The sequence below is a fragment of the Hydra viridissima genome, unplaced genomic scaffold, assembly GCF_058129835.1.
Source record: "Hydra viridissima isolate aposymbiotic clone 2 unplaced genomic scaffold, HvirCarnegie_v1 scaffold_1, whole genome shotgun sequence".
NCBI lineage: Eukaryota > Metazoa > Cnidaria > Hydrozoa > Anthoathecata > Hydridae > Hydra > Hydra viridissima.
In genome coordinates this window covers 275,001-302,892 of record NW_028324300.1, presented here as the reverse complement: position 1 = coordinate 302,892, position 27,892 = coordinate 275,001, and the positions used below count along the sequence as shown (strand labels likewise).

General features: G+C 32.2%; 2 protein-coding genes and 1 pseudogene across 2 annotated transcripts in view; 2 read left to right on the top strand and 1 right to left on the bottom strand.

Annotated features, from left to right (window-relative positions):
- Nucleotides 1–1,066: 1,066 nt before the first annotated feature.
- Nucleotides 1,067–2,262, top strand: LOC149892766 (uncharacterized; annotated as a pseudogene).
- Nucleotides 2,263–10,762: 8,500 nt separating this feature from the next.
- LOC149892765 (uncharacterized) lies at nucleotides 10,763–11,788 on the top strand. Its single transcript, XM_090071022.1, has 2 exons — nucleotides 10,763–11,094; nucleotides 11,360–11,788. Exons 1-2 carry the CDS (start codon nucleotides 10,831–10,833, stop codon nucleotides 11,498–11,500), a joined length of 405 nt encoding a protein of 134 aa, XP_089927148.1. The 5' UTR covers nucleotides 10,763–10,830; the 3' UTR covers nucleotides 11,501–11,788.
- A 15,087-nt stretch (nucleotides 11,789–26,875) lies between these two features.
- Nucleotides 26,876–27,892, bottom strand: part of LOC145181636 (uncharacterized) — a 1,285-nt gene continuing 268 nt past the window's right edge. Inside the window, exons 1-3 of the mRNA XM_080056773.2 lie at nucleotides 27,887–27,892; nucleotides 27,385–27,560; nucleotides 26,876–27,257 (exon numbers count right to left, since the gene is read on the bottom strand). The exon at nucleotides 27,887–27,892 is cut by the window's right edge and continues 268 nt beyond it. Of these exons, the coding sequence (XP_079912899.2) occupies nucleotides 26,931–27,257; nucleotides 27,385–27,560; nucleotides 27,887–27,892 (509 nt within the window). The 3' untranslated portion in view covers nucleotides 26,876–26,930. The remainder of the gene's footprint in view (nucleotides 27,258–27,384; nucleotides 27,561–27,886) is intronic.

The window sequence follows — 27,892 nt, the reverse complement described above, 5'->3', positions numbered from 1 at the left end:
AGAATATAGTCATCTTGATATTACAGAACTGTTTTGTTTTAAAAACAATCTAATAAGGTTGCAGTATGTTTAAAAAATGATTTTATAAACTTGTTGCTCTCATGTTTAGGACGGACGGGGGGGGGGGGGGGGGGGACACCAGAAACTTGAGGGCTTTTATGTTTCCAGGCTCTAATCATAGTAATTTTTTGCAAAGAATCATTTGATTTTCAATTTTTCTTTAAAAAACCATTTGCTTAATTAGAAAATAAAACTAAATGCAAAATATGAACGTTGCAGGTCTTTCCCATTCTATGTCATTTAAATTTAAATTTTTTTACATTTGTAAATGTATTTTACATTTTAATGTATTAATTATGACCCATCCAAGTTTATACTTTATAATTAATTCATTAACCTTACCTTTTCTTTATAATTCTACAAAAAATGGCGTCTCAAATGTGGTTTATTTAAGTTGATGTTTCAAACCTACTTTTTAAATAATATAGCTTCGAGTTGACTTTAGATCTTACTTTTCACGCTAAAACTCTTATTTTCTTATAAACTATCTACTCCAGCTTAAAGCAATTTAATGACAAAAATTGCTCCTGCCTATTATACAGCCATATTTAATATAATTAAGTGAATTTATGTACGACTAAAAAATAAATTTTTGACACCAAAATAAACAAACATTATTTTGGGAAAAATAAATCTTATCTTAATTTTTCTTTTTAACAAAAAGTGAAAATGTACTTTAAAATGATAGATTATATTCTGATTTTGTAAGTAATTAAAAAGTGATAAGAAATTTTCTGGTTTGGTAAAGCGACTGCAGCCATTTAACAGAATGGTTATCTTATTCTACAGTTATTGAAAACGATTTTAATTGCGGAGGTTGCATTTTTAAATGCGGACGATTAGCTTCTCTGTAAATGTTATTGTTTCGCATTTTAAAAACTCTATCAATTAGGCATCAGCAATTTTTGGTATTAGTTTGCTTCAAGCTGGAGTAATAATTTAAAACAAAATAAGGTTTAACTCAAGCATAAAAAATTCTAAAGTTAACTAGAACCTTATTATAAAAATGAGTTGTCATGCAAGGTGGCTGACAACAGCAGTGCGGATAATGGCACTATACACAAGAACAATCAATCACAGTAGAGAGCTTAAAATCTTTGTTGAATATATTCAAATAGTATATACTCCAATGTGGTTCAATATCAAAAAGTCAAAGAGTTTCACCAAGGGACCTAAACTACTGGGTGCGTAAAAAGTTCCCGCACTCCTCTGGCAACGACGTTATTTCCCTTATTTTAAAGCATACCGTTTATTTTTCTGCATTATTTATGCTCTTCTCTAATCTTTGAATATGTTTTAATATTGAAGTTTTTAGGTTCCATGACGAAATCAAGAGATTTGCGGCCGGCAATCGAGAGGCTAGCTAAAGAGAAAAAGAAACCATCGGAGATCGCTCGTCTTCTGAATGTTCCGCGGCGTACGGTTTACGATTGCTTGAAGCGACTTGAAAAAACTGGTTCTATTGATGATCGTCGAAGTTCTGGAAGACCAAAAACTGCAACTTCGGGTAAAATCGTGTTTTTTACGTCGTAAATACTCAGTGGGGAAACATTTTACGCACCCTGTAATTTTCCAATTTATTCAGTGAATTTTGAAGCTGGATACTGAAGTTCAAGATATTACATTGCCTATTATTTATAGAAACTCTTTTTGTCTCCAACCTGAGAATTTTATTGCTGCTCTACATTATTCTGAAGAACAAGTTTATAGAACAATTGCTGTTATAAAAATTTTAGAAACAAGAAAAGCTCCTATCAAGGAACCTAAAAATGGATTAAAAGTTGGTATTAGGGTTAATTCTTTTCTAATTATTGATTGTAAATGCAAAAACTGGTCAAAATTAATAAATTTGTATGATATAGACTGTTTTTAACCCGCTTGTATCGAAAATATATCAAATGAGGAGCTTTTAAAGATGATTCCTAATCGAGGAAAGGCTCCCAACTTTCCGTGCCACTCACAAACAGTTGAAAGAGCAGTGAAATTGACTTCTGAAGCTAGCGGAAAATCTATCAACCTCAAGAAAAGAAATGCTATTATTCTAGCGAAATGCCAAAGTCGAAACAAGCGTAAAATTTTTAAAACAAAAAAAGATTATGTGTTGTAGTTGTAAATATATTTTTTTGATATTGATATCGATTTGGTTAAGCATTAAAATTTTAATATATTTAGTAGTTTACTTAAAATAAAATGTGTACTTAATCCAAAGAAGCATAATAAAATGTTGTCTTTTTGGGTAAGGAGGAGAGAAGGATTGTTAACACCTGACACGCCATTTAGTCGCCACCCATAATAATAATTTTTTTCTTTTGGTTCCGTAATTTAGAATAAATTAAGTAATTAAATGCTCGTTACTCATAAATGTCAATTATCGCGAATGCAAGTTTTTATGAAGATTTAGCTGATATTTTGTTTTAACTGAGTCCTTTCGGAAGGTTCCAAAAATCTTCTTTCGAAATGAATTGATTAGCAAGTTTCTTTTCGCTGGTGATTCTTGCGAAAATTTTATTTTTCGTATATATCTTTACCAGACGCGTGGGCAGGATTTTTTGATGTTTCAGATACGACACTTTTAGGCATTGTGCGAACTCCAAATTCAAGAATGTAAGTCAAATGAAAATGTTTCTCAAAAAAGTGAGAACAAAAATACCCCAACAAGTTCGTTTTCCCAACGCCGAGTTAGACGTTCGACTAAACTCCGGAATCTTAATTAAATCACATCGGTAGTTGTTTCAGAGCTGGGAAAAAATTCTAATAATCAAATTTGATTTAATACGTTACGAATTTGATTTGACTGGCCCCTATGAACCATAATTGGGACATTCAACCGCCACAATAATGTGCCATCGTGTGTGAAAATTTCATGGTATAGGTTATTCAGTTTTTAGTACTAAATTTTGTTTTAATCGACTAGTTTGAGTTTTGATATAAAAAGTTTAAAAGTAGAAGCGAAAAGAACCAGAAAAATAAGTTATGATCCACACGGGTGGGGGGGATCCACACCTAAAAGAGAAGTGTTAAGAAGTGTTCTGCAGCGTCTAAATGTACAATTTGTAAGGTAAAAAAATGTGATTGTGTTGAAAGGGCTCAGATGCTAACTCAATTGAACAAAAAAGTTGGCAAAAAGATATCTTTCTTATTCGTGAACGCCGTAGTTGAACCATGTCTTTTTGAAAGACTCTATAGTGTTTGATGTTGATGAAAAGGCTGTGAGAAGGATGTTTGGGAACTCAGTGTTGTCAGGCCTACATATCAACTTTTGACAGAAAGACTCAAAACTCTTAGATTATTGTAATCAAAAAAGTTTTTTAAATCTTTTAATGAGTTATGGCCCATCAATGGTCAAAATCTTTTCAAATGAGGAGCTATTTACGGTTGATTATGTTACCAACAAAAAAAATCATTGATTTATTGTTCATTAAACGCATCCTCAATCAATGATTATGAAAAATGTCCACCCATCTATATTTTAAAAAAAAAGTGAATACAGATGTTTACATCAGCCATTTGAAAAGGCGTGTATTAGAAAGCCTCAAGAAGACCTTCTCATATGGGAATTATGAGTTGCAAATGGCCATTAGACCATAAAGTCCAAATAGTTTTTGAAAGACAATACAACTATTTTATAGCCTTTCTCTAACTTTGATTGATGAATCTACTTGATCGATAAGTATAAATCTCTAACTTTGATTGATGAATCTACTTGATCGATAAGTATAAATCTCTAACTTTGATTGATGAATCTACTTGATCGATAAGTATAAATCTCTAACTTTGATTGATGAATCTACTTGATTGATAAGGATGAAGCGTTGTAGATAAGCCCACTCAAGTCATTTCCTACGAAAGCGTAGATCTCTTTTTTTAAGAGAATACCTCATTAGTGCTTGCCAGGCCTTCCAACCACGTCCAGAGGCCAAGTCATTGAAAAAGATGGAGATCTAATGGAATATTAAGGTAGTCAGTAAACGCTATTGTGTTCTGTTGTGGCTTCATTGTCTGCGCGGACTAGGTAAACTGTGCAACTACAACTGTAAGTACTTGATATTGCAGCCAGTTTTAATTTCGCATCAAAGAAGCCATCATTTTAAACGGCAAATCACAACCGCAACATACTCTTACTATTTTCATGTAACAAGGAAGCGTGGTATTTTGTTCGCGGAGTTGGCTTTTACTTCAAAAAGTGCAAACAACGAAATTTTTAAAGATTATTACGGCACTAAAATTGGCCATATGAATTGATGCTATAACCTGTTGAACTAATAACGGCCCATATAGAAAATAACTGACATTATTACTCGCTTGTTTTGGTAAAAATTGGTCAAACATGTTCGTAACTTAAAATGTTATCAAAACGAAACGTAAAATGTTTTCAAAACGAAACGTAAAATGTTATTAAAAGGTTTTTCCAATAAAAACAACAAAAATATCTGGAATAGTATTTTAATTCTAACAGTAGAAGACCACAGGGGAAAGCAGAGGGGAAAAAGAACTACCTTTAAAATTCTTTAAGTTGTCTAAAAGATAATCAATAATGGTTGTCTTTAACCAAGTTTTAAATGAGAATAATAGTCTTAACGAAAAATGTGAATAATTGAAAAGCATAAATGGCTCAACTTTAAAAATTTGTATGTTTTGTTAAAAAGTGGTGTGTTTTGTACCACTTTTTAACGAAAAGAGGAGGCGCTAGAAAAAACAGCCCCAAACTCATCAGCATTAAAAATGTTTTCCAGTTTATAATTTGAGAGCAAATTTTTGAAGTTTAGTTACAGCCTATGGGGCGGTTGTATCATTCGTCACGGAGCTACTTTCGAGATGATTTTAAAGCTGATGCCGTTTCTAAAAATAAGAACAGAAAAAAGCGAACTTTAACTTGAATCACACAATGGAAAAATTTTTTGCTGGTGCATTTGAATTTGTTTAAATTTAAATATAGCAAGATTTGACAAAACGGAACTGACCTTTCTTTCCTATTGCCACCAATAGTGAGATGATTTATAATCAAGTTCTCTCAAATCCAACTCTCCCAATGCTTCTGTAAACTTTAATGCTTTTTCTTTCAGTCTAATCCCATCGATTGTAGACTTCTTTTCGCGACGAACCACGTGAATATACCCTTGTCTACGTTTTCAAATTTACCTGTTAAAAGTTTCTTCCGTTTAGATTTTGTACCGTTTTTTTCCAGCAAAGTCGATAACTTGTCTTTATTGTAAACCCAGGCTAAAATTGGTTTTTTGGGACGTCATTCCTTTGGGCTACCTTTTTGTTAGTCATCACTTTTTCCAAATCTTTTAATGCCTTGCACTTTTCTATCATAGATTTCTTTGTAAGTTTTCGTTTAACGAGCGCCATGTTTTCACATTTGATAAAAACAATCAATGATCTTTCAAAGAATAATGCTTTGAAAATTCGAATTTTAGAAAATGAAATCAAAACATTTGAGAACACAAAAATCTTAACAAAAACCGACGGATCGAAAATTTTGTTCGAGACACCAAAAAGTTTGATAAATATTGTTGGAGATCATGTGAGGATTTTATCTCAAACGAGTGCTTAAAATGTCCAAGGGACCAGGAAAAATGTTTGAGATGACTAGGAAAAGTACTCGAGATGTAGAGTGTCAACTGCATGAAGCGAAAACATTAAGCCTATTATTTGAAACCGAAAAACAACAAAAACATTGTTTAAGGCCAGGTTTTCTAAGACTATAGCCTTCTTAGAATGTCCGCGTATTTTTTATTGTATTTGGCTGTCTGTGGCCAAGGAGTTGATTGGCTGTCTGTGGCCAAGGAGTTGATTCTATTTTCATAATTTTTTCTTGAAGTAAAACCACGTGATTCTTTGATATTTATGACATCCATTGGAAACGCATAATGAGAAAATTTTTAAGAAAATTATTTGACAAAAACATTAAATAATAAAAAAGATGTTATTTATGTTCATTTTTGACTTACAAAATTTAAATTTTTTTTTGGGTGGGGGGGAGGGCGGAGGGGTTATAGCCAAGTATTGTCCATCGTTAGCTACAACTTTTCCCCATCTTTCAGGCAATTACAAGATGTTCCGATGCAATCTAACGTAAGTTTCACCATCTTTTGTGAATACCTCAAAACTTCATCGTATTTCCCCCTCCCCTCCACCCCTATCAAGATAGCTTCTCAGAATAGCTTTTTTGCACTTTATCTATTTTGCATATATTTGTTACGTATCATGAATATGCCTACAGTTTAGCCAAGAACTCGTTAACACATGTTTTATTACTTTTTATCAATAATTTAAAAACTTTCTTGTTTTTTGGATTTTTTGAATATGCTAAACAAAATAAATAACATTTAAATGGCTGGCAGCACAAGAATGAAAATCAATTCACGCTTAAGTACTTGCTTGAGAAATCGAAAACAATTTCTTTCAGATTCAACTGTAAGTAATGTTTAAAAATTTTTGAGACTCACTAATATTGCCTCGGGTTGTAAACACAATTAGTAATATTATAATTATAAATAAATTAAGATAAATTATTGAAAATTAGTATTTAACATTGTATATAAAATAAATTAAATAATTTCTTAGTTTTTCAGTTCAACAACCTGCTTGATATTACGATCTCATTTTTATATATTGCATTTTGAAGAGTACTTCACATTTATTTTTCATTGCCGTATAATTAGCAAGGTTAGTCATTATTTATCAAGCTGCTTGGATTTTATTCATAAGCTTATCGTGTATATCGTGTATTATCGTGTATCGTGTATATTGCTGGTGTAATTTTCATTTCATGAATTTGAAAAGATGAGGTTTAAAGAAAAAATTTTTAAATTTATCTTTTACATTTGAAGAGCACATGGGAAAGAACGGCTGTTACATTTCATGATTTTTTATTTATCACCCTCTACCAAGGTAGACTTGGTTTGAAGTTTAAAAAATACCATGATCCATAACAAAATCTGATGATATATATGTCTTTTCAATAAAGAAAAAGCAGCAGGATTTGTTGCTTACGGAGGAAGAACAATTAGAGTCTTTAATTCAGCTGATTTTTTAGGCCAGTACTGACTTTCCGATTCTTTAAGTGTATATATTAACTTACAGACACGCGCATGTGCACTTACACACATCTGAGTATGATTTAGAATTTAGTATTGAAAGCTTTATAAACAGTATTACTGGAACTGTTTCTGTAAATATTACTGCAAACATTTTTTAAATATTAAATATGAAAAAGGCAAATGAAGTGAGGATATTAAAGATTTGTAATTAATGTAAAACTTTATAAAAAAATAATTATGTAAAGAAAATAGTTTTACAAAATATACAACTATACACGAATAAAATATAAAATCATACAAAATATAAAGTTTATAAAATGCAGAATTGTAATTATATGTATATATTTGTAGAAAAGTAATCTATTGTTTGAATTTCTTTCTCAAGATTAAGTTTCACGGAGTTTACGGAGGGAAACTTATTTAGGTCTGTTGTTACCTTTTCAGCAGAACCTACTGTTGTTACTGTTGAAGAATAAAACTTCCACCTTTTTCTTTTTCTTCGTCTGTCAGGTTTACAACTTCATCTTTTTTATTGGTTAAGTGCACAGCAAGACCCGCATCTTTGGGATCCACATCACCGTGATCCGCATTTCCATAAGAGAGTAATTATCTTATTTGACTCTTGTTGGGTTTTTTCACACAAAATTAAGTTTTTTAAGGTATTTTTCTTCTTTTTCCTGATCGAACGGTTTGTTTTTAGAATGAAAAGACTCATTTAATTTTTCTTTTAATAACTTCTGGCTTGCATTGATTATGACAAATGATGCCATTTGCTCAGCTGTTTTTTTAATCTCGTGATTATAGTTGAGTGTGTTTTGCAGCTCGTGTTGCAATATTTGCTCCACTTGTTTTTTATTTTCTTTTTCTAACTGTATGTTTTTGCTTTTAAGAATTTTGTTTCCGATTTCTAGAACTCATATCTTGTTTTAAATAATTTTTGCATTCACGGCGTTGCTCTCCAAGATATTCACAAATGGTTTTATAAGCTAACACGTTATTTTGAAGCAACCGATGTAATTGGGTCATTTGGTAGCGCTTTTCAGCTTCTGGATAGTTAAATAAACGTTCATTTGAAATATAAAACAAGATTAAACACATCAATACATTGACACGTTCACTTTACATATGTGAAAAAAAAAAAGTTTGTGAAGTTTTTGAGGATTGTAATCTTTGAAGGCTTCTTTTAAACTAACTTTTTGTATGTATGTGTACGTTAGGGCGTGTTAGTGTGTTTAAAAGATTGACAAACCATTACTCGTAGCAGTAAAAGATTCATGAAATACGCAATTCGAAGAGAATTCACTTACACATTGCACAATGCTTATTTTTCCTCTATTGCTTTCTTCATGTGAGGATCATACGGCATCGAAATTAGGTTTTAAAGGTAAATAAACCAACCATTTCAATCTTTAAAGTTTTAAATAACCTCTGTTGCTCGATTTAAGAATAGTCACGTGATGTTTTTGAAATTCATTTGACGTAACTTAAATCACAACGAGTAATTTGACGTCACTTTGAACAAAGTATTACAATTTATTTGAAGAATGTTTTAAAAAATGAGAGGTGTGAGCCGAGAGGGTGAATATGAGGGGGATTATTGCAAAATATTATCAAATAATACTTACCACAAAAAAAAATTGGTAAAAAGGTAAAAAGGAAATATCCTAATACGGTGAAATGCGTTTGAACATCAAATTGATTTTTGCAGTGCTTTTTTTTTCCTGGCTTTTACAAAGCCAAAAATGTCTCCGTTAAGGTTCCTAATCTAAGCATTTTACAAATATTTATATTTATATAAATTTGTGTTAATCAGAATGTTACAAAACACAGTTCTTTAAAAAAAATTATTCAATTATAAAAAGAAATAAACGAAATAAACGAAATAACGAATCTACAAAAGTTATTTACTTAACAATAAAATTTCAAAAAATTTATATTTCAGATAAGACTTTAAATGGAGTTAAAATATAGATAAAATAAATGATATGTTCTCATATATTTACATCAAAATTTACGAGATGTACGTCGGGGGATGGGGGAGGAGTACCCAAACATAAGAGAAGTTCTCACAAAAATAAAAGTGCAAAAAACTGAGTTAAGTAAACGTTTTTGATTATTCTTGCTTTTTTTTTTTCTAGCTATGCAACAATGAGAGGTACAACTTTGTTGTAATTTTCACGCAAATTTTTTGGTTTTGTTGTTTTTTTTGATAAATTTTTTTCAAAAATTGGCGTATGAAGGTAGGTGTTACCGTCAAAGCTAAAAAGCGATGAGTTTACCATCTTTAATTTGATTGTATTTTGTTTAATGGTAAGCTAAAACTTAAGTTCTTAATGGGTGTACTTCATTTTCCCACAAAAACAAGAAGTAGTTTAAGCTCTGCGCTTTTAATCAGGAATCATGAGGTAAATAAGAAATTTACAAAAATGGTTAAAACTGCGCTACATTTTTTTAGATTATTTTTCACCGTCAGATCTTTAACTCAACTCTCCATGATTCGAATCAAGGTTTTTGTTTTTTTTATGGTTTAAGTTTTATATTGGGGTGGGTAGTAATTGGATGGAAAAATATGTTTTCCTTTTCCGTATTGAAAAGACAAAACAAATTTGAAAAGTTTTGAAAAGTTTTGAAAAGTTTTGAAAAGTGCTAAAAAAAGAAAAAATTTTTTTTTGGTTTCAAAATTTTACTTTTAAACTCAATAAAAATATTTTAATGAAGAAAGTTTTAACTTTTATTCTGAAGTTTAATTTTTTTTAAAATTTAAAAGTTTATAAACTTTTTCCCGAGGGAAATCAGGAGTCGCATAATTTAACGCATCGTGGTTTTATTTTTAATTGAGCAGGTGTCTTTAAATTCATTGCTTTATACTTAAATGACCTGGTTTTTGTTAAGAGAACTTTGAATAGTGTATTTTATCATTTTCTATTTTTTTTTTTTTTTTTTTATGTTAAAAGACAGCAGTTGTAATACATTTAAATAATTTTATATACTTACAACTGCTATTAGTCAGGCAATCAAAAATGTATTTTTTTTTTTTTTACCGAAAACATTTGAGTTTTTTAAGAAGGGAGAGTAATAATTATTCTGTATCAGTTTTCCTACAAAATGCATAATTTAAAAATTATGCATTTTGGAAATAATTCATTTATTTATTCGCGTAAAAATTTAAAGAATACTTTCCATGCTTTGCATGAATACAATTTGGTGAGTGTGTTACTCGAAAAATTTCTACTTACGCGGTTTTACAAAAATGGTTAAAACTGCGCAACATTTTTCTTTCCTTAACAGAAATGCATAAAAATTCTTTGAAAAATTTTTTATAGTGCAATAACTTAGATTTCTTTAATGAAGTAAAAAGCTGTTATCTGAACAGAATATTTCATTTATCTTATCAATTCGAATATACTTGCTCCGTAAGTTGTTTTGTCAGCAAAAATAACGCATGGAAACCAGACTTTTTTATTAGTTTGCTTTACAAATATCGGTAGACTAATGGACTGGTCTTTAGAATAAAAAACAGGTAACAAGTACGTAATTTCTTGCTACCTTGGATGGAAGCATTTCTGTGTGATTCTTACAAACAGGTTTAAACCCAGTTTTACCTGTTTATCACCAGTAATGTGCAATATGATTGGTTCATTAAAAATAATCAGCTTCTGTTGAAATGCAATGCCTCATTTCTCATTTCATCGTTTCTTCAGAGACGTGACTTAGTGAGACTAAAATGAGAATGATACTGGCTTTCATAATATTTCTTCAAGTACACTCAACTAATGCCGAGAAGGGAGCTGTACACTCAACTAATGCCGAGAAGGGAGCTGTACTTAACGGAATACCAAAAAGCTGTGAACTGAATCATTTAGAATTGAGAATCAATGGTATTATCGTTAGAAAGCAAGCTTGTGATGTAAATTCAGAGCGGATATTCGCCGGCTGCAATAAAGAAACTTTAATTGATGGGATCAAAAGGCGATGCCCGACCACATTGGTAAGTGAAATGCTATTTCGAAACATAATAATTTCGATAAAAAGTGATGATGTGAATCATCAATAACGAAACAATCTTTACCTAATTTTATGTCAATTTTAAGAATAAAATCATTCTTAGATTATGTAATAAGGAGAACCATCAAGTAAAAAATGATAAAAATAGCTTCAGCGCTATGAATTTTAATAAAGTGCTATATTTATATCTGATTATTTCTAACTTCATTATGAAAACAGCAGATTATGTAAGGTGCACTTTCTCTTAGGCATGCTTTCCTACTTGGCCATTTGTTAATGAGCTCATCGCCAAGGCCATAGAAGAAGCGAAGAAGAACACGCAGTTCCTGAAATTCTCAGAAGACGCTGCAAGAATGATATTCGACATGCGAACCGATGACGACATATAGTTTTATTTAGCGCGCTTTTTCTTTTTGACTTAAACGCGTGAATATAGTTAGATCAGTGTTATCTCTTGAAAAATTCGTTTAAAGAAACTCTTTTACATCTAAGTCTAAAAAGTCGTGTTCTAACGTTATTACAAGTGGCAATAGGTTAAAAAGACGTTGAGTTTATTTTGTTGTGTTTTTTGAAATTCACGGAAGAATTGCCTTTATAGATTTTAAAATCATCTGCATTAAAATTTTCTTGTGTGTAAATTTTCTAAGTTGAGGTAATAATGAACTTCGTCAAATAAATGTCTGCAGGATGATCTTAAACGCGTACAGTGAACATGTTTATCAATCCAATGTGCGTTAAATAAAGGCGTCAAAATATCTTAAATTACCGACGTTTTGTATTTAAAATAACACTAACAGATTGAATTTGATAGCCGTCAATATAAAACAATTCAGTTAGGAAACACCAGCTGGCAATAACACGGGGCCAACCTGTTGCGACCACTGATCTCTATAATAACTGGATAGCGCATTTCTAATATCAAAATTCACGCCAAAATCGCCATATTGGAAAGCCCCAGAGCAATGAAATCTGATATGTGTGACAGCGATAAGCCGAAAAACAGAACTTAAAGCTTACGGGACTAAAGTTTTTGAGGCTTTCCAACATGACGATTTTGGCGTCAAAAAATAAGAAGTTTTGCTCGGAGTTGCGCTATCCAGTTATTATAGAGATCAGTGGTTGCGGCAGGTCATCTGTTTTTCAAGAGAGGGGTCTGGTAAAAGGTTTCCATCTGAGAGTCGGAACTAAGGACTGTTAGTTGCTATAGATGAACAAAATACTCGTGGTGAAAAAACTTCATTAGATGAAGCTCATCTGATACATGTCGGCAAGAAGCGCTACTTTTAGGAGAGTTATCCATCTGAAACCTTCCCTAAACAACTAACACAATTCCGTACATGTGTGTGGAAAGTCTAACAACGTCTGGACTGAAAGAAATAATCTCAAAAAGCAAAGACTAAGAAAATAACTACGTCGGGTAATAGCATCATAAACCTTAAGTGAGCTATGCCTAGAGATAATGGATGTGACAAGTTTTATGTAAAATGCATTGGGATTGCTTTACACCTAGAGATATGGCGATTATCACAAGCCAACTGTACGATCAGTAATAATTCAAATTTGTGTGAGTCAATTGCCCCCTTTTTTTTTATTTTCCATCACTTTTCAATGTCACTTTTTAGCAATTATGTTATTATATACATTAAATTTCAGATTGTCGTTCTTAGCGAAGAACTTAAAGTATATGAATGGGGCCAATTACCACGCTTTACCTTATTTACAATTAAATCAGCCTCTGCTATTAAAGTATAATTAATTGGTCATCAAAACATTTCATTTCATGAGAAACTTATTTATCGATAGAAAATATGAACCTTTAAAGTATATTAACTATTGAGGGAGATGTAAGAACAAATGGCCATATATGATCTTTTAAAGTATATTTACTATTGAGGGAGATGTAAGAACGAATGGCCGTCGGAAAGGGAAAAATTAAACTTTTTAATAAGCTGTTCGGTAGTGAAATAAAATCATTTCTTTAACAATGAATTAAAAAATGAAAACAACCTCTGTATTCCCGGATGAACGAACTTCAAATTTTAGTTATTTGCTCGTTCATTTCTTTGAAGTACTTTAGAATCGCTTTCAGTTTTTTATAGCCGATGTACTTTGCGTCACTCTGTTAATAAAAAAGGAATTTGGCAAATGGAGAGATAGCATTTAAGAATATTTTTTTCACACTGTTCTGATGCTGAGTTTTCATTTGCCATTTTTTCAGATTTTTGTCAATTGTTATTTTAGCAACAATTTGGATCTTGAAAAAGCAAAAAACTTATACTTAAAAAAAAATAGTCACCTCCCCCCCCCTTTCTCGCGACACAACATGCGTTTTCCTACCATGTGCATTTTTTTTTTAAATAAGGATAACCGGTTTTGATCGCTTCAATTAGAAAGCTACTGAATCTACCGAAAAACGATATTATACAACTGAGCAAGTGAATATGAACCCGCTGCGTTTTCAGCTTTAGCAACCAAAGGAAAGTTCCGTCAAATCAAAAATTAAAAAAAAGATGAAGTTATTAATATAATGGACAGCCTTGGTGCAATTCTTAAAGGCTTACAATATACTGGAACAAAGTACTAAACCGGTTTGAAAACCTCTAAACTTGCTTCAATAAACGCTTCGAAAGAAAGTGAGCAGTTTTTGTTTCAAACTATATATATTAAGAGGATATTAAATTACAATACCAAAAACAAACAAAATCTGTGCTCAGATACACGTCAAGTATGGCATCCACGCACGTGATCTTCCTTTTAAATTTCATCCTAATCGGAAAAGAAACAAAACAGTTCAAAAAAAGACTTTCCTTCCGGGGCAAAGAAAGTGATCTTTATCATTTGACGCAAAAATATTTAGAAAAGATTTTTTAAAAAGTTAAAACTAAAGTTACGTCGAGTTATTTCCCATAACCACCGCCATATCGTCCTCCGCCGTAACCACCGTATCCTCCGTATCCTCCGTAACCTCCGTATCTTCCTCCTCCGTATACTGGATCGCTCAATTTGTTCGCATTTTCCTAAATTGTAAACAAAAAAAACTCCAAAACCGTTTCTATTTATGACTTCTTTTCGAAAAACACCTTTCTTCGGAAAAAGAATCGTAGTTGCTGCAAACACTCAACCATCAGGAAACGATAAAAAAATATACTTACGTCTGTATTGGATTCTGCTTCATCTCCATCTTGAAATCTAAACAAACATCATTTACCGATTAAAATGTTGAAAAATGTATCCGGAAAAACGCATGAAAAGAGTCTGAACGCCTTACGTCTCTCTTTTTCCGTGGCCTCTACCGCCCCCGTAACCGCCTCCGTAACCGCCTCCGTAGCCACCTCCGTAGCCTCCGCCATACCTTCCTCCTCCGCTTCTTGGATCACTCATTTTGTTCGTGTTGGACTCTTCAATTTCCTAAATCAAATGAAACGACTCATTCAAAACCCATTTCTAATAATGGCTTCATATTTAGCGATACTCTTCATACTGAGTAAGAATCGCAGTCGCTAAGAATGTTAGCGAATAAACGACAAACGCGCAAATATTAGGACACAAAATGCGGCATATTTACATCTGTATTGGATTTGGCTTCATCTCCACGTTCCGATCTAAACAAAGATCACTTATCGATTAAAACATTGTTTATTATGTACCCAGAAAAACGCACGAAAAGAGTATGATCGCCTTACGTCTCTTTTTTCCCTCTACCGCCCCCGTATCCACCTCCATATCCGCCTCCGTAGCCTCCGCCATACCTTCCTCCTCCACGTTCCGATCTAAACAAAGATCATTTATTGATTGAAATATTGATTATACGTACCCAGAAAGACGAACGAAAAGAGTCTGAACGCCTTACGTCTCTTTTTTCCCTCTACCGCCCCCATAACCGCCTCCGTATCCGCCTCCGTAGCCTCCGCCGTACCTTCCTCCTCCGCTAATTGGATCACTCATCTTGTTCATCTCTGATTCTTTGCTTTCCTAAATTTAAAAAGAAATAAACCAAATCCTGTTCACTTATTGCTTCAGTCAAGCCTCTTTCGGAAGAGAGGTCTTGAGTGGATCGAGGAAAATAAACTTCTGGTTACATCTTTAGTTGATACGTCCTCAGAATCATTGTCTTTGTTTCTAAAAGAGAAACCATTTGCAAGTAAGTTATCACGGATGTCAACTGAGTAAAAATAAAGTTAAAACAGATTGTTTTTGCCACCTCGTAATGAGCAAAAAATGACTTACTCAGGATTGTCCTTCACGAGATGGTTCGGCGCAGCTTCGTTGAGCTGAAGAAAAACACGATTTTCGAAATTTGTTTCGCGCAAATGTAAAGCTTTTAAAATAAAAAGATTTTTTAAAAACAACTTACAAGGAAATGAACTGAAGCTACGAACAAAATTAGGATGCAAACTCGACTCATTTTCTTATCCAAGTCTTTCTGAATGAAGAAACTAGAAGTTCTCGTCCTTTTTATATTGTGCGCTATCTCATTTTCATAATTGCCCTGAATTAGCCCAAAAGCAATTTTTGTACCGTAGAGTTGCTGCGATTGGATAGATTCAGACTGTGCGTGAAGAAACGATTAATGCGTTTTTGACAATCTTCTTTAATTGTAACCGATAAACCAACGTTGACGCGTAAACGAATGTAGTTTTACGCAGTTACATATTTGACAAGATGGTTGTTTTTTTAATTTGATCGAAAGCTTTTTGAACTTTCTATTTTATTTCTTTTTTTAAGTTTTGTTTTAAGCTCTTTTTTTTTTTTGTCTTTTTTTCTCTTCTGTCATATTAACTACCAAGAAAAAAATTTTGAATTAAAACTTTTTGAATAAATTAACATAAATTAACTCTTTAAACTTGGTTTTGTCTGTTTTTATCTTGTAATTTAAGGAAAAACGGAGAAATTTAGGCCTCGTTTTCAAATTTAATTATGTTCATTTTCCGCTATAACAGAGGTTTTTAGCAGGTTATTGGTTAATTTAAGCTTAAAAAGGGAAAAGAGTTTTCTTTCCCCACCCACCCCTACTGACGCCCGCCAGCAGAATCTTTTTTTGGCAGCAGAATGTTTTGAAGACCGACCCCATTTGGAAGACGGGGGTTACCATTAACTGTATTCAAAATCATTTTTGGAAGCAAGAATATTTAGAGGCTCACTCAAATGTGTCCGCCTCCCAATCGGGATGGCCGCCAAATAAGAGGCGAGCTTTTTGCCATTGCCGTTCGAAGAAATGAAAACAAAGAGCAAAATTTTAATAAAAAAAAAAATAATTTTTGATGCTTGATAACAATTAATATTAAAAAGAAATTCGGTGCAGATTTTAAAAAATTGGTATTAAGTTTGTATTATATATCTTTAATCCAAATTTTGATTAATTTTGAAAAAATTATGATTTTGTCAGTGGTTTTTTCTAATACGATCTAATAAACTTGATTTTTCTATATTCAGACCAAAAGTTAAAAACTGAAAATTTAACTTCCATGCAATTAGCATTTTTTCGCCGTTTCGACAAAAATTTATATGTAGATAAAATTGTTAGTTTTGGATGAAGCTTGAAAATTCAAGCAAGTCGCTCATTCATGAAGCTAAAGTTTTTATTTTTCAATCGTAACATAAAGTCCTAAATTTAAAAATAAAAATCATAATTTTGATGTTGTTATAATTCTTGAAAAATGTAAAACTTTTTTAGTAATCATTAAATGTTCGAGAAATTCAAATATTTTTTAAGAACTTTTTGATGTTGGCTTGAATTAATGTTTTTTTATTTTTTTCAAAAAAAACTTATTTTCGCAACAAAATTGAAAATGGAAATGGCACTTTAGTCGAACTCAGCGAAAAACTGTCTCATTTCCATTAAAACTTTTAACTCTTTTTTGAAAAAGTGTCTCGAGAGACTCTTTTTTTAAAAAAGTAAGAAGCTTGATGGCTTGATCAAAAGGCTGACAAGGCCCTATTGAATAACCTTTTCTTTCTTCTCCAGACTTAAGTTTCGTAATTCTTAGTTAGAAGTCGAATAAGATTCAAGTAATAATAAGAAAAAATCCACTTTTTAGGAAAATCTTAGAATGAATGTTTTGAATTTCAATTAACTGATGAACTTTTAGGAGACGACTGCCAATAGCTTTTGCCTCCAAAGAGTTAGCCATTAGGCATGGTGAATTGCCGCCGGGAGGCCGCAATTCAAAATGTCTAATATATTTTCATTGTCAGATTCCTTTGTTCTATTTTTTGGGTAATCATTGGTTCAACTGACTTTTATGTTTTTCGTGCCTGTTATGGAGAAAATACTTTAAAAATTGTTTTGAAAAAATGACTTTTAACATAAGTAATATTAGTAATATTTAATAATTAACATAAGTAATAATTAATTTTTATAAAGCATAAAAAATTTTAATCGTGTTATCTTTAAAGTAACAAAATTTTATGACATTTGCTTGTCATTTGAGTTTGTCGGATTTATCTTTACATTTATTTTTACATTTTTTAAATGCACAAAATTTTCTTAAAACATTTTGGAGCTGCATTTTTTGAGCGATTCAGGTTAACGGTAAACTTATAACAGAATAGGGTCAGAGGAGGAAGATCCAGGGTGAGCTAGTTAGGGTAGTCCAGGGTGAGCAAGTTAGGGAGCCAGTATGAACAGTAACAGATTTAAAAAGAGAAATGAAGAATGAGAGCTGAAACTGGAAAAATTTCGATTCATCTCAGCGTCAATCGTGGATTAACATTAAGTTAAAATACAGTTAACTGCCTTCGAGGTCGTAAAAATTGATGGAATATCTTTTTTAAATAAAGCTGAAGATCAAAATTAGAGCAAACATACTGCAAAGAATTTTAACAATCAATACTAAATATATAAAAAAAAAAAGAATTTCAGAAAAAAATCAATTAAACTTAGAATGCTTCTCAGCAGCAAAATGTTTTTAACTTTTCGACTCAAACATTTCCATATTTGCAGCTCAAAAAATAATTAAATTTTAATTATTTTACAAAAACATTTTTTTTTTAACTGACGTAAAAAATGACATTAGCCTAAACAACTCTTATTCTTATAATCAATTTTATTGCCTTTTAAAAAATGTGGTAGTTCAACTCCCCCACTAAATAATAAATATTGCTCCATTTCGTGCGTAAAAAACTAAACTGCGTTTCAATGACATTTTGAACATTTTATACACGTCAACGTCGGTTTATCGGTTACAATTAAACGGGAGTCTGTCCAATCGCAGCAACTCTATGGCACAAAAATTGCTTTTGGGCTAATTCCAGGGCAATTATGAAAATGAGATAGCGCACAATATAAAAAGGACGAGAAGTTCTCGTTTCTTCATTCAGAAAGACTTGGATAAGAAAATGAGTCGAGTTTGCATCCTAATTTTGTTCGTAGCTTCAGTTCATTTCCTTGTAAGTTGTTTTTAAAAAATCTTTTTATTTTAAAAGCTTTACATTTGCGCGAAACAAATTTCGAAAATCGTGTTTTTCTTCAGCTCAACGAAGCTGCGCCGAACCATCTCGTGAAGGACAATCCTGAGTAAGTCATTTTTTGCTCATTACGAGGTGGCAAAAACAATCTGTTTTAACTTTATTTTTACTCAGTTGACATTCGTGATCACTTACTTGCAAATGGTTTCTCTTTTAGAAACAAAGACAATGATTCTGAAGACGTATCAACTAAAGATGTAACCAGAAGTTTATTTTCCTCGATCCACTCAAGGCCTCTCTTCCGAAAGAGGCTTGACTGAAGCAATAAGTGAACAAGATTTGGTTTATTTCTTTTTAAATTTAGGAAAGCAAAGAATCAGAGATGAACAAGATGAGTGATCCAATTAGCGGAGGAGGAAGGTACGGCGGAGGCTATGGAGGCGGATACGGAGGCGGTTATGGGGGCGGTAGAGGGAAAAAAGAGACGTAAGGCGTTCAGACTCTTTTCGTTCGTCTTTCTGGGTACGTATAATCAATATTTCAATCAATAAATGATCTTTGTTTAGATCTGAACGTGGAGATGAAGCCAAATCCAATACAAACGTAAATATACCGCTTTTTCTGTCCTAATGTTTGTCGTTTCTTCGCTAACATTCTTAGCGACTGCGATTCTTACTCCGTATGAAGCTATTATTAGAAATGGGTATTGAATAAATCATTTACCTTTGATTCAGGAAATCGAAGAGTCACTCATGAACAAAATGAGTGATCCGAGAAGCGGAGGAGGAAGGTACGGCGGAGGCTACGGAGGCGGATACGGAGGTGGATACGGAGGCGGTAGAGGGAAAAAAGAGACGTAAGGCGTTTAGACACTGTTCGTTCGTTTTCTGGGTACGTATAATCAATGTTTTAATCAATAAATGATCTTTGTTTAGACCGGAACGTGGAGGAGGAAGGTATGGCGGAGGCTACGGAGGCGGATATGGAGGTGGATACGGGGGCGGTAGAGGGAAAAAAGAGACGTAAGGCGATCATACTCTTTTCGTGCGTTTTTCTGGGTACATAATAAGCAATGTTTTAATCGATAAATGATCTTTGTTTAGATCGGAACGCGGAGATGAAGCCAAATCCAATACAGATGTAAATATACCGCATTTTGTGTCCTAATGTTTGCGCGTTTGTCGTTTATTCGCTAACATTCTTAGCGACTGCGATTCTTACTCAGTATGGAGAGCATCGCTTAATATGAAGCCATTATTAGAAATGGGTTTTGAATGAGTCGTTTCATTTGATTTAGGAAATTGAAGAGTCCAACACGAACAAAATGAGTGATCCAAGAAGCGGAGGAGGAAGATACGGCGGAGGCTACGGAGGTGGATACGGAGGCGGTTACGGGGGTGGTCACGGAAAAAGAGAGACGTAAGGCGTTCAGACTCTTTTCGTGCGTTTTTCCGGATACATTTTTCAACATTTTAATCGGTAAATGATGTTTGTTTAGATTTCAAGATGGAGATGAAGCAGAATCCAATACAGACGTAAGTATACTTTTTTACCGTTTCCTGATGGTTGAGTGTTTGCAGCGACTACGATTCTTTTTCCGAAGAGAGGTGTTTTTCGAAAAGAAGTCATAAATAGAAACGGTTTTGGAGTTTTTTTTGTTTACAATTTAGGAAAATGCGAACAAAATGAGCGATCCAGTATACGGAGGAGGAAGATACGGAGGTTACGGAGGATACGGAGGATACGGTGGTTACGGCGGAGGACGATATGGCGGTGGTTATGGGAAATAACTCGACGTAACTTTAGTTTTAACTTTTTAAAAAATCTTTTCTAAATATTTTTGCGTCAAATGATAAAGATCACTTTCTTTGCCCCGGAAAGAAAGTCTTTTTCTGAACTGTTTTGTTTCTTTTCCGATTAGGATGAAATTTAAAAGGAAGATCACGTGCGTGGATGCCATACTTGACGTGTATCTGAGCACAGATTTTGTTTGTTTTTGGTATTGTAATTTAATATCCTCTTAATATATATAGTTTGAAACAAAAACTGCTCACTTTCTTTCGACGCGTTTATTGAAAACTTCTTTTGTAAAAGATTTTTCAGAAGTTGCATCTTTTTCTACCTCTGGATATATTTCTGTTGCTCGTTTAAATCTAACCTGGTTAGAAGTTGATTTTAAATTTTCGTTTTATGTTTTCTTCATTTCTGTTATCTAACCAGTGGGTGAGAACTTTGAAGATTTGTAAACGATAAGCCAGCAGCAACTGTCTCTGTTAATTGCACTTTTCTATAACTAAAGAAAGCTGTAGTTAGGTTTTTATACCGTCCGTTATTTCTAACAAGACGTAATTTTTTAACTCTCCCACAGAAAAGGCTGGCTATAAGCCACTTACTATGATCTCATTCCATATTCTTTTTCACTCAAAAATCCGCTCATAGGTAAATTTTTTTGTTTTTACTTGTCGCTAGCTGACACCATTGTCATAAAATGCATAGGCCAGTTGAAAAGCGCTTTGTTTTATCTTACTGTTAGCGTTTTATTTAGAGCCCAGTCTACTAACTTGTGCAAGTTGTTTGTGAATAAAGACGCGTTTAAGAATATTAGGCCGGGTGAATAAAAATGAGCAATTGCTTTTACTCAGTAATTGGTCAGCTTTACGTGAATAAAAACTTTAGGAGTTTTTCTCATATTTTTATTCACGTAAACTTAAGTAATTTACTCAGTAACTGATCAACTTTACGTGAATAAAAACTGAAGGAAAGTTGTTGAAGTTTTTATTCATGTAAAGCTGACCAATTACTGAGGAAAAGCAATTGCTCATTTTTATTCACCCGGCCTAATATCTACAAAAAGATTGTTGATTTATACTTGTTTTTTGCAAATGCTTGGTGCTAATTGTTGCATTTTCGGCTGTGGTATTTCTCAAAGAAATAAAGATGGTTCACTGGTTGAGACGTATTTTATGTACGTAAACTAAATTTCGTAAACCCTAACAATCCTGAGATTCACACTCAAAATATTGAGAACCTGTGGATGAGAGCAAAAAAAAGCTTCGTCGACAAAGTGGAACAAGTGAAGCCTTGTTTGCGAGTTATTCGCATGAATTTGTTTGGAGAAATTCAGTGGCAAACAAGGATTTAATTTTTAATGAATTCCTTAAACTAGTCTTATTAACTTATCGAGTTGAATAAATTTAAAAAAAAAAAAAGATAAAATTCGAAAAATGATAATAACAAATTTTTAACTTAGAAGTATTCAAAGAAATTGATTTAAAACATATTTTGGGTCTTAACAATGATTGCATAATTATGCAATAATTATTCGCTTTTCTTTTAAATTCGCAAAGTTGCGCTTTTTACTTTTTTAGTTTACGTACATAAAATACGATTCAACCATTGATATTAATCTTTCAAGTTAAAAGATTTTCATCGCCATGTCCTTCTTCATGTTTATTTATTCCCAAAGCATAAGGATTAGCTTCTTCTATATCCCTAAAGAGATCAGCTTTTCCTTTCTTTATCAGACGAAGCAGTTAACATTAAATCGTATCAGTCTTTTAAGGAATTGGTTAAACGTATTAGCTTTCAAAAACTTGACTGGGATATAAATGTTAGTGAAACTTTTTTAAAATTGTACGAAATTTACATTACTGATTGCCTCTCATTTACTATTCGTATATTTTTTATAGCTTCTACAAGATAATCATGAAATATTCTTGCATTTAAAAAGATCAATGTTTCGTACAACTATTTCTAACGTTATTTCAATTTTTTTATCTTATATGGTATGCCCTGGTATTACAAATAGATTAGTTAGTTCTTATGGATATCTTCTTCATGCTATACCTAAAATGTTTGAATTATTTGATAGTCATTATTTACCTTTAAATCAAGCAGAAAATATCCGATCGCTTTCATGTGAAGTTGTTATTACTAACAATAGGGAGCTTTTATAGCTAATGTAAATCTTTTTTATTTAAAATGCATTGGATTCCTTAATATATTTTATTTTCAAAATGGTTTTAACCACTTCTGTAGCTTATTTAGTTCCAAAGATATTCGTGTTTTAATATTTTCAATTCATATACATTTTATGAAATATTTCCTTAAAGTTTCTCGTTAAACTTTTGGCGCCGAAAAAAAAAACTTTATCTTTTTTTTTTCTTGCGTAAAAAGTTGCGTTAACAATAAAATATCTAAAGACGGGGGAAATTTATAAAATTTACACTTAGAAAACAAAAAATCCACCCTATTAGACTACCAAAAACAAAAAAAAAAACTGATTGACATAATAAATAAATAGTTGCAGAATCTATTTTTATGTGGGGACGAAAGAATTAGCTTAATTTACTTGTATATAAACAAAACTGAAACATTTAAAGTTAAATAACTTTATCAATTCTAAAGCAAAACGATGTCCTCAAAAAAATTATTGTAGTGCAACCTTTTTTAAAAAAAATAACATCTATATATACGTATATACTATTTATTTTCATGGGTAGGTTTTCATTCTTCGACACCTACATAAAATCATTTGTTACGTTTTTTGGACGAAGTTTTTCAAAAGCGTACGATATATTTTTTTCCGCGATAAAATGTCACGTGACAAAACTCCCTACTAACAATGATATTTGTTAGGCATGCCAATGTCTTCAGTCTCAAAAAAAAAAATCTTTTCAAAAAAAGTGATAAATTACTTATTCCAGCTAAAAACTTAGAGCTCCAATTTCTAAAACTTTTCCAGAACGTGTAAAGTTATCGTTTAGAAAATAAATTGCGAAAAGAGAACATAGAAGAAATGCAAAAGGAATAAAGTAAATCCTCTCATTTTGTAGTTGATGACCTACACAAAGACTTGGTTTCAATCATATCAAAATCTTATAGGACAGTCACTCCATTTATGAAGTTATTTTGGGATGAGCATCAAAAATACTTAAATACTTCAAAACAGGGAAATTCATTATCATCCAACAATTATATGCTATTGTTCAGGTCTTGTTGCAAAGTCTCTTGCAGCTTATAAGGAAATTCGTTTTAATGAAAAAACAAATTTGGATTTGTAATTTTACAAAGTCAAAGGCATTTAAGAGACTACAAAAACTATATCTGACCACAAAGAGGGTTTAACCATGATATTGTCAATGATGTAAGTTTAAAGGATTTTTCTGAGTAAGAACAGTTTATCACTCTTTTATTTGATGAAATGAAAATTCAGGAAAATTTGATTTGGGATAAGTATTCTGGTGATCTTATTGGATTTGTTTAACCTGCTGACACTAATATTAACTATGCAACTCTTAGCAAAGTTAATGAAACTGCAACACATATCCTTGTTTTTCTTCTGAGAGGTATTGTAAACTTTTTTAAATATAGTTTTGCAATTTTTGCTACTACAAACTTCCAAGCTATTCAGTTATTCTACTTATCTTAGAAGGCGGTCAGTATTTTAGAGCTTTCATATAATCTTAAAGTAATTACGATTACAAGTGATGGTGCCTCATGTAATAGCAAATATTTTAGCATGCATTTTCATGACGTAAGAACAAGATATTAACAAAAACGTTAAATTTACCCATCGCACCAAAAACAAATTTACTGATGATGATCGCTATATATATTTTGTAGCTGATCCTCCACATTTGATAAAGACTGCTCGGAATTGCCTTTTTCGTTCTACATCATAAAGGAAGATATTTGTGGAATACTGAAAATCACATTTTGTGGAATCACATATCTGAATTATTTTATGAAGATCTAAACGGTGGCGTTAACACTTGCCCAAATCTCTCCTTAGAACACATTAGTGTTAACCCATTTTCCAAAATGAATGTGAGATTAGTGCTTAATTCAAGTGCTTAATTCAACAGTTAGCACTGCTTTAAAGGCATTTGGTCCTGATGAAGCCTCTAGAGCTGCTGAATATTGTCCTTAGTATTTGCAAGAAGGGTTTCCAAGTCTTGAATGCTATTTTTTATTATGTAATAGTGAAATGATAAGACTTTTTGACAAATCTGGTTTGTCTGATTCTAGATCTAATGTAAGAGAATAAATGGACTGTTCCTCCCCAAGGTTTGCCATTTTTTAGATTTTGTGCACTAGTTAGTAGACTGGGCACGATAAATAAACTATTTTTAACATAAGTTCAAAATTTTAACTTCTGTTGTTTGAAAACAATCAAACCTTGTGAAAATGACTTAACTGGCCTAACTGTCCCTTATCATGACCATGCTAACACAACCGTGTTTGAGCATTTGACGCCTTATTTAAAATATCCTCAGCATGCCTCGAACGTTTTTAAAAGTAAAATCTTCTCAATAATAAATTATATTTTAATCCAATACAATATCTTTATAGGCTTCGGTCTATTCCTGGTAAGTCTCAACATGCTCCAGCCTACAACCGACCCATGTTTGTGAAGTAAAACTTTGAAAACCTGGTTTATAAAGTTACTAATTTTAAATCTTAAATCATTTGCTGCAATGTTGATTGTCTTCATTCAGTAGGGTTGTATTGTGGTGGCGAGGTCTTCACCATTTATAACCTACTGTAAGTGATACCAAAACAATCTTTCTATTTGAGACCTTTTTTTTGTTAAAGAGGAAGATTAAAGTTACTAAAAAAAAAAACAGCAACTTTTTAAATTAGTAAATAAGTTTGTCATTTTTGGCGCGATGTATTAAAAAAACCAAGATTCTGAATATGCTGACGTTAAGTTTAAACACTTTTTTTTTTTTATTGCTTCTTAAGCATTTTGTGCAAATACCTTCATAACTATCGTATTTATTTTGTGATTCTATTTTTTCGGCATTCCACTTTGGTTGGCTTTTGTTTTAAACACAATTTTGTTGACAGTTTATAAAACTCAACGTTGCTTTAATGTTTTCTGTGACGGCATTAACATTACGTCATCTAGTAAGTTACCGTTATAAAAACTCGTTAATACCCCATTTACACCAACAAAACCGAGTTTTAATAACACTCGCTTTTAAAACGGTGTTTTATTTAGCCACCACTTTTTTTAACTCATTTATTTGAAACACGGTTTAAAAAAGCTTTAATTAACCACGATTAAAACAAGTTTTATTTTTGGTGTGAATGGGGTATAAGCCAAGAAACCTATGAATTATGACTTCTTGCACGTGATTCTCAGACGTAAAAGAAGCTTTTAAAGTAATTATTGAAAATGTTATGTTGTAACAATGCCCATTTGATTTGAATGATATAGTTTGAGTCGATGATTTAAATCAGAAATAAAAATCATGATTTCAAATTACTAAATTAAAAAAAGTTATTTTTTTCGATGCTTTTTCTCGTTTGTTTAACTGGCGTGCAGTTAAATAAAGAAATTAGAAAGCATGTAGTTGTTATCTGCTTTCTAATAAATCTGGGAGATTGTTTGAAGAGTCCAACTAAAAATGGTCATGTCAAACCAAAATGGAATAACTGATCTGGATTCGGATAATTGATAATTCAAATCAATTTTACCTTTGATTAACCGTCTCTACACCGGATTCAATTACAACCAAAGCACAGTCGTCAGAATGCACAAAAAACGCGCCGAAACTCCAAGAACTTGCGATTTATTAATATTAGGGATACCCATTAATATTAGGGATACCCATAAGTAATTAATTATTTAAGTGGCAACAAAAAAAAATAGAATTTGATTACATTTAATTTTCTTTTTAATCAATTATGTAATTTCCATCGTTATCAATGACCTTTTGCCGTCTTGTTGGTAGAGTTTCGATTCCCCTTTCATAAAATTTAGTTTCTTTTGAAGAAAAATATTCTTCTAGGTGAGTTCGAACATCATCGACATTTTTGAAAATTTTATTCTTCAGGAAATGTTCCTTAAAACGGAATAATGAAAATCACTTTTAAATTAGGATGACAAATCTTGAGATTTTGTTAAGATGTACTAGTTTTTTGGGAAAACGATGCCGTGTGGTGGGAATGAAAGGAGTGAAAAGGAGAAGGGAATTTTTCGGCAGATCTGCCTGCAGGTTATTTCTTTATTAAAAAGCAGTTTTGATTTAAAATACTCAAGATTTCTAGCTCTTAAGACACAGTTAAAGTATATCTCTGTGTTTTTAAAGATACTTTCCAGCACCATCTTCGGATCTTTTATCAAGAGTTTTGAAAAGTTCATGCATTTCAAAATCTTATTGGGGATGAGATGTTTACCATTACAGAAACAATTTTAGATAAGTTAGAAACACAAAACACAAAGAAAAGAATCTGTTTTGGGCTGAAGCAGTTTTTTCTAATGATTATGATGTCACGCTTCCCCATATAGATAAAAGGATTTTCTTTCGCTTAATTGACAAGTTTGTAACCAATTTTCTATAAATATAACTTGTATATAAAACATCATATAAGCATTTTAACAAATAAAAAACCTTGCAACATTTATTTTAAATTTTGACTTATAATTTGGTTGAGAAAATATTTATGCCACAGCAAATCTTCTGTTAACTCTGGGTGGAAAGCTGTTGCAATTAGATTTTCTCGTTGAACTGCTACTATGATAGGAACATCTGACTTCTCTTTTAAAAAAACGGTTGCTAAAACCAAAACTTCGTTGCTATTCACCGATGTCACAGCTGGAGCTCTTATGAAAACTCCTTCACATGTTTTTTGGCCGAGCAAGTCACTGTTAAGGATAAGGGGGGCTTGAAAGCTATTTATTTGTCTCCCAAAGAAATTACGAGATACAGATATTTCGAGACCACCGAGCTAGAAAAAAAAAATTTAACTATAACGTTTTTGAATCCCTCCCCCACCCCCCACCCCCACCCCATTTCAGCGCAATCTAAAAATCGAATTGGAAGAAAAACAGTGAACTTCAACTAAATGCTCTTACGTTGTACTGTCCGCCACTTTCCTGATTACTGATGTCTTTTGAGAGCATGATTAGACCACTGCAAGTACCTAGAACAACTGGTGGTTTCAAGCCACATAACCCTGAACTAATACACTGTTTCAAGCGATCTCCAAAACCGTCACGCGACAGTATTTTACCCATGGTTGTGCTTTCTCCTAAACGGTTTATTTTGAGTTGACAACATAACGTACAAAAGATGTTTCTGACGTAATTAGTATTACCCGCAATAAACCACACTCGAATTCAGCATTAAAAAAATATATACTAAAATCGAGTTTCTATATGATACAAGACAATTTAAAGAGGATGTCAAAAACATTGAAAATAACTGAATCTAATATTTAGCGACCTTTTCAAACAACATTTTTTTCAATCATTTAACCAGAAAAAAACTTAAGATTGATATCTTTGAAAATTGAGAACCACGAGATTTTGAAGTTTAGCCCCATTCAATTCCGTTCATTATTTCAAAGAATAATACCTCCAG

What these genes read in the sequence shown, in the direction of transcription:
- LOC149892765 (XM_090071022.1), top strand. Translation starts at nt 10,831, where the DNA reads ATGAGAATGATACTGGCTTTCATAATATTTCTTCAAGTACACTCAACT. An exon ending in GGCGATGCCCGACCACATTG is followed by an intron (nt 11,095 to 11,359) that starts GTAAGTGAAATG and finishes ACTTTCTCTTAG; the next exon opens with GCATGCTTTCCTACTTGGCC.